A 12,185-nucleotide genomic window follows, 5' to 3' on the forward strand; every position below is an offset into this window, starting at 1 on the left:
ATAACATTTCATGCATAAAACGAAGTGGGCTGTGGTCCATAAAAACTTGTGCCACAATAAACAAATTAGATGCCATGACTCCTTATTGTTCTTGTTTTAAATATCTGGGTCTCTTCGACCCTTTATTCAGTCAGATGCTCAAGTCTTGCCCCTCTGTTTTCTCCAAATAGAAAAAACTGTTCAGGTGCCAAACATTCTCCAATACCCATCAAGACAAATGTAATTATTTTTCTTTTAAATGAGACTTCCGAATAGTTTATTTTGCCAGCTATAACATGCAGTCCTTACACATTTGTATCAGATACTGGGGAACAATCTTATTTAAAACTGGCAGCTAATAACAGATGTTGGTAAGATAACTAGAAAGCTTCTCATTTTGGGGGTGTAATATGCATCAGAGCTTGGGAAGTTACATTCTCCAGCTACTGTGAGAAGCAAACAACAACAACAACAACAACAACAACAACAACAACAACAACAACAACAAAAACAGTTCAAAGCAAGGGGAGAGAGAGAGAGAGAGAGTTTTGTCTAAAAGTGAACAGTCCCCAATCTTCCATCCAACCTACTTAAATTTAAGTAAGTGATATTCTTAAAGGGAAGCTAACTCATGTGTGAATTCTAAGCAAAATCATTTGGATTCCATATGTATGGTAGTCCATGTGCTATTATGTATAAAAGTATATACATACAACTTCCCATAACTGAATAATATAAATCAAAGAGATTGTATGGTATCTTAAAGGGGGGGAAAGAGGATACAGTAAACTAAGTGATTTGATCAAAAAAACAATTTTTAATTGTATACAGTGATAATTTGGTGGAAGGAGACCAGACCACAAATTTACTGTATCTGCCTGGAGCTCTTTCACATGTTTTCACCAGCCATAGCTCAGATGGGAGCAGGATACATAAACAGGCCCCTGCATCTGACTTTAATAGATAGACAGGATCATATGTGAGGAGATGGTCCTTCAGCTATGATGAAAGGCAGTGTAGTACAACAGTGTAAATATGGATGGATGTGAAGAGTGCACTACAGCAGTGGACCCTAAATGCATAGAGTTATCATTTCTCCTACCCAAAACTAAAGCAAGACAAAAAGCATAGCCAAGGCAACAGAAAGCTCAGATACTGCAAATTGACCATGGGAGCAAGCTCAGATACTGCTTTGCAGCCCCCACATTCAATCCAAATGTTTCCTGATCTCTTTTCTGCAAAGATAATCAAACTGTACTATAAAAAGCATTCAGTGTTCTCATGAACAAAACAAATAATAAAAGCATGTATTGATGCTGCATATCCTGATGCAATGCTATATTTTTGTATTCCATATCACTGCTCAGGATGTTGGAACCACAGGCAGGATGCGATTTGCTTATAGTTTAACCACAGGTGAATGTCATGTCAATAAATATAACTCAGCCTGTTTCACTCTTCCTGCATCACCAATTTGTAGCAGGTTAATGTTGGCACAGTAACACAATGGTGAAAGAGGACTCTATTCTTTTATTTCTGGTGCCTCTGCATCCTGTGGTTCTGCCTCACAATTACTCAAATTTATTTGTTGTACCAGGTCAAAATGTAGTGTCCAAGCACCATCTGACCTGTTTTTAAGGGGTAAATTTCAGCTCTTGCATCCTGAAGATGTGCACAGAGTGTTTGCAACTGTTTGCCCAACCACATACAGTGGTTACAGTCAGGTTACATACGCTTCAGGTTACATACTCCGCTAACCCAGAAATAACACTTCAGGTTAAGAACTTTGCTTCAGGGTAAGAACAGAAATTGTGCTCTGGCAGTGCAGCAGCAGCGGGAGGTCCCATTAGCTAAAGTGGTGCTTGAGGTTAAGAACAGTTTCAGGTTAAGAACGGACATCCAGAACGAATTAAGTTCTTAACCCGAGGTACCACTGTACACTCTTATCAATCCTGGGGTGGGTCCAATCTGCCTGCTGCCCTTAAACCTGCATCTACTTCTGAAGCCCACTCTTGACATGGAGGGTTCTTGACAACAACCACCCAGTCACAAATAGCCCCTTCCTGTGCAATATGCGTCAGAGTGTGCTGGCAGTGTAGTTACAGGAGCTTCTGGAGAATATTGGTTATCTGGGCCTGTTTCAATCTGGGTTCAAGCTGAGTTTTGGAACCAGATCAATATTGTTTCCCCCGAGGGTTGACCTTTATCAGAAGAAGGAAAGGGAGATCATACCGGTAGAATCATAGAGTTGGAAGAGAGCACAAGGGCCACCCAGTCCAACCCCCTGCCAAGCAGCAGGAAACACCATCAAAGCATTCCTGACAGAAGGCTGTCAAGCCTCTGCTTAAAGACCTCCAAATAAGGAGACTCCACCACACTCCTTGGCAGCAAATTCCACTGTCGAACAGCTCTTATGGAGATTGTGACGCTGTTTCTACTTGATCTCTCAGAGACTGTTGTTACCAAGAATCAGGGCATCCTCCTAGACAGTCTTTGTGAATTAGGGGGATTCCACTCCTACCTACAGGACTGGTTATAGAGAATAGGGTTGGGTCAGGGTGACATCACCTCAGTCCACCAGCTATTGTAGTGTGGTGTGCTGCAGAGTAACATATTGTCCACAGTGCTGTTTAACATCTACATGAAAAAACCGCTGGGAGCAGCTGTTAAATAGCAAAGTGTAATTTGCCATTCCCTCATGTGAAATGTAAAATGTAGAACACTTCAACTTGCAACCAACTACTCAGTGGATAGTTTCAACCCTTTTTTGCTGCTGCATCACACTGTTGTATGCCAGGGATGGGGAACCTCTGGCTCCTCAGATGCTGCTGGAATAAAACTCACATCATCCCTGGCCAAGGCAGCTAAGGTTGATAGGAAATGGAGTCCAACAACATACGGGGTGGAAAACCAGTGATCCTCTGGCTGTACACTGTCTTGAGTTGCTAGGAGAGAGGGCAAATATAAATGTCATAAAATAATAATTTGTACCATAGGAAAGCCATGTCCCCTATGGAGCTTTACAGTGCAATCCTAAACACATTTACTTAGAAGTAAATACTTCCTATCAAGTGTATTTAGGATTCAAGCCTTAAGCAATTTAAGAGTGTGACCCTGGGCCTCTTCCAGCACAGCACTTTGCCTCAGAATCAAAAATAGGAGTGCAACATCCTTGTTTATTCAAAAGTACTTTGTTAGAACTCCCATTTGAGGCTGCAACAATCCCGCCCACATCCACATTCTCAAGATTACATCAGAACACTGGCAGGAATTCTAAATTCCTGGTGGATGTCAATTACACTCCAGGAAGCCAAGAACATAGGAAGCCACTCACATGCTAAAATGATTGTGATGATTGCAAATGAGATCTTACCTGTCACCATCCTCATATTTATCATCAGTTTCAGCAGCAATGAACAACTATCCATAGGTAACTCATGTACACTATGGAAGATAACATGTACAGTCATGTCATAAGACAACATCCTCTTATACAGCCTGCTTTTCCTCCACCACAAATTACTCAAACCAGCATTCTTGCACTTTGCGAAGGTTCCAAAATCCACAATTGGGCAATATCTTCATTTGGAAAGTTAAAACATTACATGATAGTGAGTGAGCTTTTGATTTCTCCACAATTTTCAATCAGGATAGATGTTAGCAGGAGGAAGAACAGGGTAGGGAAAAACACAATTTGTGTAACACTCAGCAATATGAAGAGTTCTAGAGAACTCCAAAACTTTATTTCTAATTTGTGTTATTTTTGTTGGTCCTATAAAGGTATTAAGCCACCTGTGGATTTTATCATTTTCCGTACAGAGAAACACCTCTTATGTTTTATTTGTAATTCTTGGTCACTTTTTAGTTCAGTTGAAATAAAACTGCAATAAGAATAGATGTAGTGTGCCCTGCTGTTTACTGATACAAATACTAAAATTTAACACTCCTGGTCATTTATTTGGAAATAAATGTTGATTTGAATTGAGCTCAGATCCAGATAAGTAGGTTTGTAATCAGTATGCAAGTCACAATTAAGTCAACAGATTTAGACCAACATATATGTAGTTTAAACCTCCCCCCCATACCTTATGAATTTTATAATTCATTGGCAAAAAATATAATGCTCAATACTGGACTTGAAGATGTGCCATATGTAATGACTGCCTTTTCTATTTTATAACGCACACATTGGAGCCAATGCAATCCTAGGAACAGAGACTATGCATTGTCAAAGAAAGAAAGAGAAAGTGTCCATTCTCTGGTGGTATTTTGCATGTTTTCTTGCATGTCAGGAAAAACCCTGAACCCTAAAAACCATCAACAAATAGACGGATCTTCCTCCTTGGTTGTCATGCTCAAGAGTAGAAATAGTTATAATGGCTGCAGACCTTTTTGTCAGGATGGTACTAGGGAATCTTCAAAGTGTGCATCATACTTGTGTTTCAGCAAGAAACTATTTTTGTTTCAGAAGAATCTGCAATTGGAAGTAATCCCGTCTGTGATCAAAACAGCAAAACAAACAACACAGGCCTCTGGTTGGCCACTGTGAGAACAGGATGCTGGATTAGATGAGTCATTGGCCTGTTCCAGCAACCTCTTCTTATGCTCTCAACAACGAAAAGTGTTTTTGAGAGAAAAGCACAGCCAGAAGGGCTTAGCTCTGAACATCCATCCTGTGTCTTAAGTCTTTCCTTTTTCCAATGTATTCAGCATTGCCTGAGTCAGACTATGACATTGTCAGATATAGTGACACCCTAACAGCACAACCCTATGCATGCTTACTCAGAACGAAGTCTTACAGTGTTCAATGGAAGTTCTTCCCAATTAAGTGTTAATGAGGATTGAGATGCAATCCTAATCATGTTGCTCACTCAAAAGTTTCAATATTTCAAAGTGGTTAGAATAGGCAGCTTTGAAGCCAATACTATATTGTTTTAAATGATGAGGGTTGACCTGTATACTGCACCTCTGTGGATCTCTTCAACTCTAAGGCTGCTTCTGGATGATGTCTGCTAAACATTCATCCTGATCAGTTTGCAGGGAGGTTAGATGACATTGGCTATTTAATGAATTTGTTTGCAGGGAAGTTGGATGACAGTTGCATCAAAATAATAATAATAATAATAATAATAATAATAATAATATAATATTAATATTTATTATTTGTACCCTGCCCATCTGTGGATTTCCCCACTCTGGGCGGTTCCCACAAATCAATCAACATTCACAATAAAATATCACACATTAACAGCTTCCCTAAACAGGGCTGCCTTCAGATGTCCTCTAAATGTCTGGTAATTGTCTATCTCTTTGACATCTGAAGGAAGGGAGTTCCACAGGGTGGGCGCCACTACCGAGAAGGCCCTCTTCCTGGTTCCCTGTAGCTTCCCTGTCTAGGTTCCCTGTGTTAGCCCACACTTTCCAGTAAATTTCTCCATCACTTTTTATGTTGCTAAAAGTCAGGTCTTTGGGGAAAGTAGATTTGTTGTGGAAGACCTCCCAATTTCCAATAATTGTGCAACATGAATTTGCTGGTATATGATTAATTCACACAATGATATAACTACAGTGTCCTAAGGATGCACACTGAAGTATACTTTTTAAACATATATTTTAAAACCTTTTTCATTTTTCCTTTTCATCTCAAGAATGTGGAAAGTAATTTGTTGTTGTTTAGTTGTTTAGTCATGTCCAACTCTTCGTGACCCCATGGACCAGAGCACGCCAGGCACTCCTGTCTTCAAGAACACTGTCCAACCATCTCGTCCTCTGTCGTCCCCTTCTCCTTGTGCCCTCCATCTTTTCCAACATCAGGGTCTTTTCCAGGGAGTCTTCTCTTCTCATGAGGTGGCCAAAGTAATTAGATGGAGGCTTATACAATAATGATAAGTATAATTCTACCTAGGTTTATTAAACACATATTAAGGAGGACCATATTTCTTTTTTTAGGTGCAGGTAAGTCATGTTGTTTGAAATATAAGATTAAAAAGTCCCAACCAACTGCATGAGATTATTCTGCTGGTTCTTCACCTTTCATCAGGCGAATCTTGTGGGTTATCTTTTCAGCAACTGCAAAATCAAATAAAAAAATGATTTACAGCATCATAAACCTGGTTCTTTAAAATTAACGAAGTAGAATAGTGTGTCTTATAAATTTCATCAGAGGGATAAACTACACTGGGAGGAAACCCAAAGGATGAGTTAAGAATACCAAGGATATGAAGGTGAAGGCAGTGTTGTATGTATTTGGGATTCCTTGTCGGCTCTTTGGCCATGCTTTATAAGAAAAGTCCTGCAAGGCTTCTAAAATCTAACACGTGTTCAGGGTTGCAGAGTCCAGTTTTAGATCGGAGTTAACAGGGTTTGGGTTTTTTGTTAAGCCAAAACTTTTATGACGTTAAAAAGTAAAATAAAAAATAAACTCCAGAATAGTCATACTGAATACGTACAAAACTAACAGCTTCTCGCGGATTATCTCAGAAAGGTTACTAAACTTTGCCGTCATAGCCACGGGGGTGGCACTGTAGCAATTATGCTGGATTAGTTCATCCGGGGGTAGAGGGAAAACGCCGCACAATCGCCTCTCTACACACGATAAGCTTTTGTACAACTCGAGGGGTTTGACGCTCGCGGGCGGCATCCGCGCCGCCGGAGAAAGCAAGGCTGCCCGCGCGGAGGATAAACCCGCCGCCTCCCGCCCTTCGCTCAAGTGACCGTGACAAAAAAGGGAAAAGGGAAAAAACCAAACCCCTCGTCACGTATCCGGAGTCCCCGCCTGCCTGCCTGCCGGGCTGCCTGCCTCTCCCTCCCACGCCAGCCAGTCACTCTCGACGGCATCAGAGCAACCCTCGCCTCGCCGCGCGCCCGCGACTCCGTCCCTTTACTACCTGGGTTCGCCGCTCATTGGCTGGGCCAGTCCCGCCCTCGGGGATGACGCCACCAGGCCTGCTTGACAGGCAGGTACGGCTTGGGGGCCGCCATGTTGGGAGCGGAAGCGGAGTGAGTAGCGGCGGCGGCGGTAGTAGTAGCAGTAGCCCTGCTGGACGTCGGGAGGTTGGCTGTGCCCGGCAGCGGCTTCTTCCGAGCCGAGTTCTCTCCCTCGCCCCGCGTGGGCAGCTCTGCCTCGTCCTCCGCCCCCAGTGCGGGGGTTGGGAGCGCGAGTGTCCCGGCAGTGCCCTCCCCTTGGCCAGGAGGAGGAATCCCGACCCGGAGCCTGAGCGAGACTCTGTGGGGCAGCGGCGGCGGCGGCGGCGGCTCCAGGTGGGGGGAGCTCGGAAGTTAAAGCGGGAAGATGCCGTTAGCGCAGCTGGCGGACCCCTGGCAGAAAATGGCTGTGGAGAGCGCGGCGGAGAGCAGCACCAGCAGCGCCGAGGTAAGGCGACCTGAGCTGCCGGGGAGCGGCCGCCGAGTCCCGGCTGCAGCACCCCCTGCTGCCGCCGCTGAGCCCCGGAGGGCGCGGAAGGGCCCGCGAGGAGGCGGGGGTGGGGGAAGAATTAAAAGCCCGTCCTGGGGAAAGGGGAACGTTTTGGTCGCTCTGCTTCCGCCTCGGCTTTGAGAGCGCTTTGGGGACCGGCGGCCGCTTCCTCTTCGCTTCCTCTTTCTTCGAAGTGCTCCATGCGAGGAGGCGGCAGGGCAGCCCCCTTGCCTGTCTGGGGACTCTTCGTGGCCCACTTGGCCGCCTGCTCTGTCGCCCCTCTCCCGCCCTCACCCTGTTCGCTCCTATACTGTATACTCGAGATTAGCCAAGTCTGGCTGCTCGTGCGCTTCCCTCTCTCGCCCTCGCGGCTCTCGGGGGGAGCGAGTCACGAAGGGGCGCGTTTCCGACTCCCACCCTTTTCAGCGACAGGATACTTAAAATCCGTATTAGTAATGGCTTGCTTGGCGGCGGGGGGGGGGGAGAGGTGTGGGCAACTCTTTTGGCACACAAAACCCGCTCTTCCCTTCTTGATCGCCCCGGTTCGGAGAATAAATTTCTTTTGGCGGCAGGACGGTTTCTCTGTACGCAGTGGCATTGAGATCTCTGGCGTAATGGAGAGGGCACAGTTTACCTCTGCCTTCCTTTGAAAGGAATTTAGTGGGTTCTCCTTGTTGGGGAGGAGGAGGGAGATAAAGTATGTGAGGGGGTGCCTATGCCCTTCTCTTCTCCCCTCTTTACTGAAACAGATCTATTTTGTGATGGTTTTTTCCCCTTAGGGAAGAAACATGCTGATCCATACCGCTAATGCTGCTGATGGCTTTTAAGCTAATTTCGAACGGCCTCCTTACTCCATTTGTTTACAAGGGACGATAGTCATGGGAAGTGGAGGGTGCAAGACCTCTGACTGCTGGTCAAGTGAAGGCCAGTGGGTTAAGAAAATCAAAAGAGGGTGGGAGCAAAGTGACTTTCCCATCTATAGCCAATACTACTACTGTTCTGAAATTTGCTGGAGGAAGAGTTAAATAGTGTTAAGCTTTGGAATATCTCAGTAATAGTCTTTCCTCTCTCCACTTCATAAGGTACAGCACCTTTATGAAATCAAGAACATCTGGGTTAGGTGGTTGTGGAGTGGGTTACTGTCAGATTGTCAGATCTGTGGTAGAAACTGAAGGGTTGAATGACTTGGCAGCTTTTGTTCTTTTTGATGGTGTTCGGTTACTTTACCCAGCTACTGTCTCTTCCTCCCTCCCTTCCCCCTCATTTTGACCGGATGCTCAACTTCCTCCATGTACAGGTCTGTAACCAGGCAGTAGGAACAGTTTGCACTTGAGAGTTTTTTCTTTTCTCATTTTTAAAAAGGGAAGTCCTCATATCCTGCTTCCGCTGAAAGCAAGGCACCAATGTAGGAACTAGTGGTCATCTGTCTCCATTTCCCCCCTCTAAGTTCTCATGATCCAAGAAGCAATGTACTTTATGTAGTTGAAGCAGCATGCTTGTGGTTTGATCAAGTTTAGATAATCTGGCTTGATTAGTTGTTTCCAGGGTATGGTTCTGAGAAAACCTCTCTGCTGTTTCATTAAGTGGTTCCTTTTCTTGGTAGTAATAAGGTGTTGTGATAATTTGGCATACTTAAATTACCCTGGTTTGTTAAATCCCGACCTGAAGTATTCTGTTCTTTTTGGCTTAGGCTGCTAAGTAGCAACAGTATTTGTGTTTATAACACTGTGTTCCATAAAGAGTTTTTTTTAAAAAAAAAAACCATTTGCCTCAGAGGTGTAATAACAATAAAGCATTTTAACTGTACTTCTACGGATGACATATCATTGCAGCCTATTGAAATATATTAGTTCCTCTATGGAGACAACCAGATACTGTAGTATGTCTAAATATCATTTCAGGAGCTAAGCATAATGTTTGAAAGATGCTTATGATCTGTGTTGTGCTTGTTATGTGCTGCATCTAAGAACATAAAAGCAGCCCCCTGGATCAGACCAAATGTCTGACCTTCAGGCCAGCATTCTTTTCTCACCAAATGCTTATGGAAATCCCAGCAGCAGGACATGGAGTACAACAGTATTTTTCTATTCATGATTGTCACTAGCTGGTTTTCAGAGATATACTACTTCTACAGTGAAGATAGAATAAAGTCATTATGGCTAGTAGATGGTTTTACTTTCCATGAATTTGTCTAATTCCCCTTTTCAAGCCTGTAACTATGAACTGTGTGAAGAACAGTTTGCACAATTTTATGCAGTTCTGTCATGTCCCCCCCCCCATTTATAGCAGGGCAGTTAAACATGTGGCTGTTTAGACTGCATGTGGCCCTTGATGCCTTTTTTGGTGCCCCTCCGCACCCCAGGCCTCCTTTCCAAAGCATATAAATGCATAACATAGTAACAACCCCCCCCCCAATATATTGTTTAATTAGCCAGAGACATTCCCAGCTATATCAGGGGTAGCCAGCATGGTGCCCTCCAGAAATTACTGGAGTACAGCTACCATCATCCCTAGCCATTGTCCATGCTAACGGGGGCTGATGGGGGGGTTGGAGCAAGACTACATTAGCCCATGCCATTGGTGCCAGGATGCAGCATAACCACTGACTTCTCCCCAGCACCATCAACCAGCCTCTCTAGATGATGTGTGACATTTGCAATCTTCACACCAGGCAGGCAGGTCACAATGTGGTCTGCAGCCAAGACAGAAACTTAGCTATTTTTGTTTATAATGATAAAATTGCCTACTACCAGGAGTATCGGCTCATCCAGATAATCTTTGCCAGCTCCACACATTCCTGAGTGTGACTAGCCTTGGTGTGGAGATGTTACACGCTATGGAGCCAATGCACTTATGAGGTTTCAAAACTAATGTGGTATGCTGCTCCTATGGAAGAAAACTTCTAGTGGTCCATGTGGAAGAGGTGCATTTTTTCAAAAAAAGGACTTTTGATGTGAAATAATTCAAAGTGTGCTTCCCACCCTATTTCTTTCAAAACAGTAGTGTGATTTAAGTAATGAATAATAATAATATTGCTTGGGAATGCTCGTAGTGATAGTCCTTGGTAATTTAGGAACAATGCTTGTTTAAGACATGATTCTGACCCAAAAGCCTCTGGTTTTCTTTGTGTATAGACTTGAATATAGCCAGTTTCATTTGGTTAAGTGAAATAATCTAAATGTCTGTATGTTTCTCAAAACTCCAGTCTGAGCTGCAACTAGAGTTGGTTATGAACATAAGAACAGCTCACTGAAATCAGGCCAGTGATCCATTTGTCCACATCCTGTTCTCTCAGTACCCCAACCAGATGCCTGTGGTTTCCACTAACCGATATCCAGAAACATACTATCTCTGACAGCAGAGGTAGAACACCGCCTTATTCACCAGGAATTTGTTTACAGCCATCCAAGTTGGTGGCCATCACTACCTCTTGTGGGAGTGAAATCCATAGTATAACTACAGTCATACCTCGGATTACGTGTGCTTTGGGTTGGTTTTTTTTGGGTTCCGAATGCGGCAAACCCAGAAGTGTTTACTTCCGGGTTTCGCCCGGCAAGCATGCGCAGAAGCGTTCTACGCGGTTTGCGCATGCGCAGAAGCGCAATATCACGCTTTCACACATGTGCAATATTGCTGCTCAGGTTACGGACTTTTTGGGGTGTGAACGGCACCCCGGAACGGATCGGGTCTGTAACTTGTAACTGTATCATTGAAGGAAGAAGTACTTTCATTTGTCTGTGCTGAATCTTTCAACATTCAGCTTCACTGAATATCCCCAAATTCTAGTGTATGAGAGAAACTTTTTTCTATCCACTTTTTCCATAGCATGCATAGTTTTTGAGCATGCTGCCTCTTACTTGCCTTTTCTCTAAACTAAAAAACCGCAACCTTTCCACATAGGGAAGTTGCTCCAGCCGCCTCCTGATCATTTTGGTCTCATTCCTTGCCAGTCACAGCCAGGTTCAGACCCCAGATAGGCCAGTTTACCGTAATCTTTTTGTCCCCAAAAGCATGACTCACATCCAAAAATGGATGTTGTGGGGGGGGGGGAGATTAACTCAAAGCCATTTTGCTTAGTGGAATACAAGACAAAAGCATATTGTGTGTAGATTCATGGCTGGCTAGAGAGATGGGAAAAGTGTGCATTACTTTATTCTAAAACCTTCTAATTATATGTTAAGTGTTTTCATCCTTTAAGTATTTAATCATGGATATAGTATTTGCTTAAATCAAAATGTTTTAAGAAGGCAAATTGTAGTATTTAATGGTTTGAAGTGAGAATAAGCCCCTTTCTGAAAAATTGCTTCTTTGCCTTTTATTGAGACTGTCAGTAGGGAAAGCACTGGTCATATTGGTAGAGGGCTGGTGATACCATAACCTGTGCAGACAATTGCCTGCTATCAGATGGGGCTTGGAATCTGTTCATACTTCTCATCCTTTGCACACTTTCCTATTGTACTGTCATGGGTTGTGGTAAGCTGCTGTTCTCACCACCAATATCCTTGCAACAACCTTGTGGAGATAATGTGCCCTCCCAGCTGAAGCAAATAGCAAAGAAGAATGTGTACAGAGCTGTGTTGCAACTTTTAAACTGACATTTTAAACAAACATGTATATGTTCCTGTAAAATGCCGGAAATGTAAACGAACAAGATGCTATATTTGCAGGGTGGCATTGAGATTTCAGTTTCTTGCTTGAAGGTTATAGAATTGGAAACGCACTAGAATGTGCATTACCAGTGAATCCAATGATTTGCTTATGAATTACCTAAAAAACAGCATTTAAACCTACA

General features: G+C 43.5%; 1 protein-coding gene and 1 long non-coding RNA gene across 4 annotated transcripts in view; one reads left to right on the forward strand and one right to left on the reverse strand.

Moving 5' to 3' along the window:
• Window positions 1-5,869: 5,869 nt before the first annotated feature.
• On the reverse strand, window positions 5,870-6,972 carry LOC117045835. The gene is made up of 2 exons (XR_004426482.1): window positions 6,867-6,972; window positions 5,870-6,048 (listed from the first exon to the last, which is right to left on the reverse strand). It is a non-coding gene; the product is annotated as an uncharacterized LOC117045835 (long non-coding RNA).
• Window positions 6,973-7,173: 201 nt separating this feature from the next.
• The window catches only part of RPS6KA3 (ribosomal protein S6 kinase A3), a 41,456-nt gene continuing 36,444 nt past the window's right edge, over window positions 7,174-12,185 (forward strand). For all 3 annotated transcript variants that reach the window (XM_033147276.1, XM_033147277.1, XM_033147278.1), the window contains exon 1: window positions 7,174-7,351. In XM_033147276.1, the coding sequence (XP_033003167.1) occupies window positions 7,271-7,351 (81 nt within the window). In that variant the 5' untranslated portion in view covers window positions 7,174-7,270. The remainder of the gene's footprint in view (window positions 7,352-12,185) is intronic.

Source organism: Lacerta agilis, chromosome 4, assembly GCF_009819535.1.
Source record: "Lacerta agilis isolate rLacAgi1 chromosome 4, rLacAgi1.pri, whole genome shotgun sequence".
Classification (NCBI taxonomy): Eukaryota; Metazoa; Chordata; class Lepidosauria; order Squamata; family Lacertidae; genus Lacerta; species Lacerta agilis.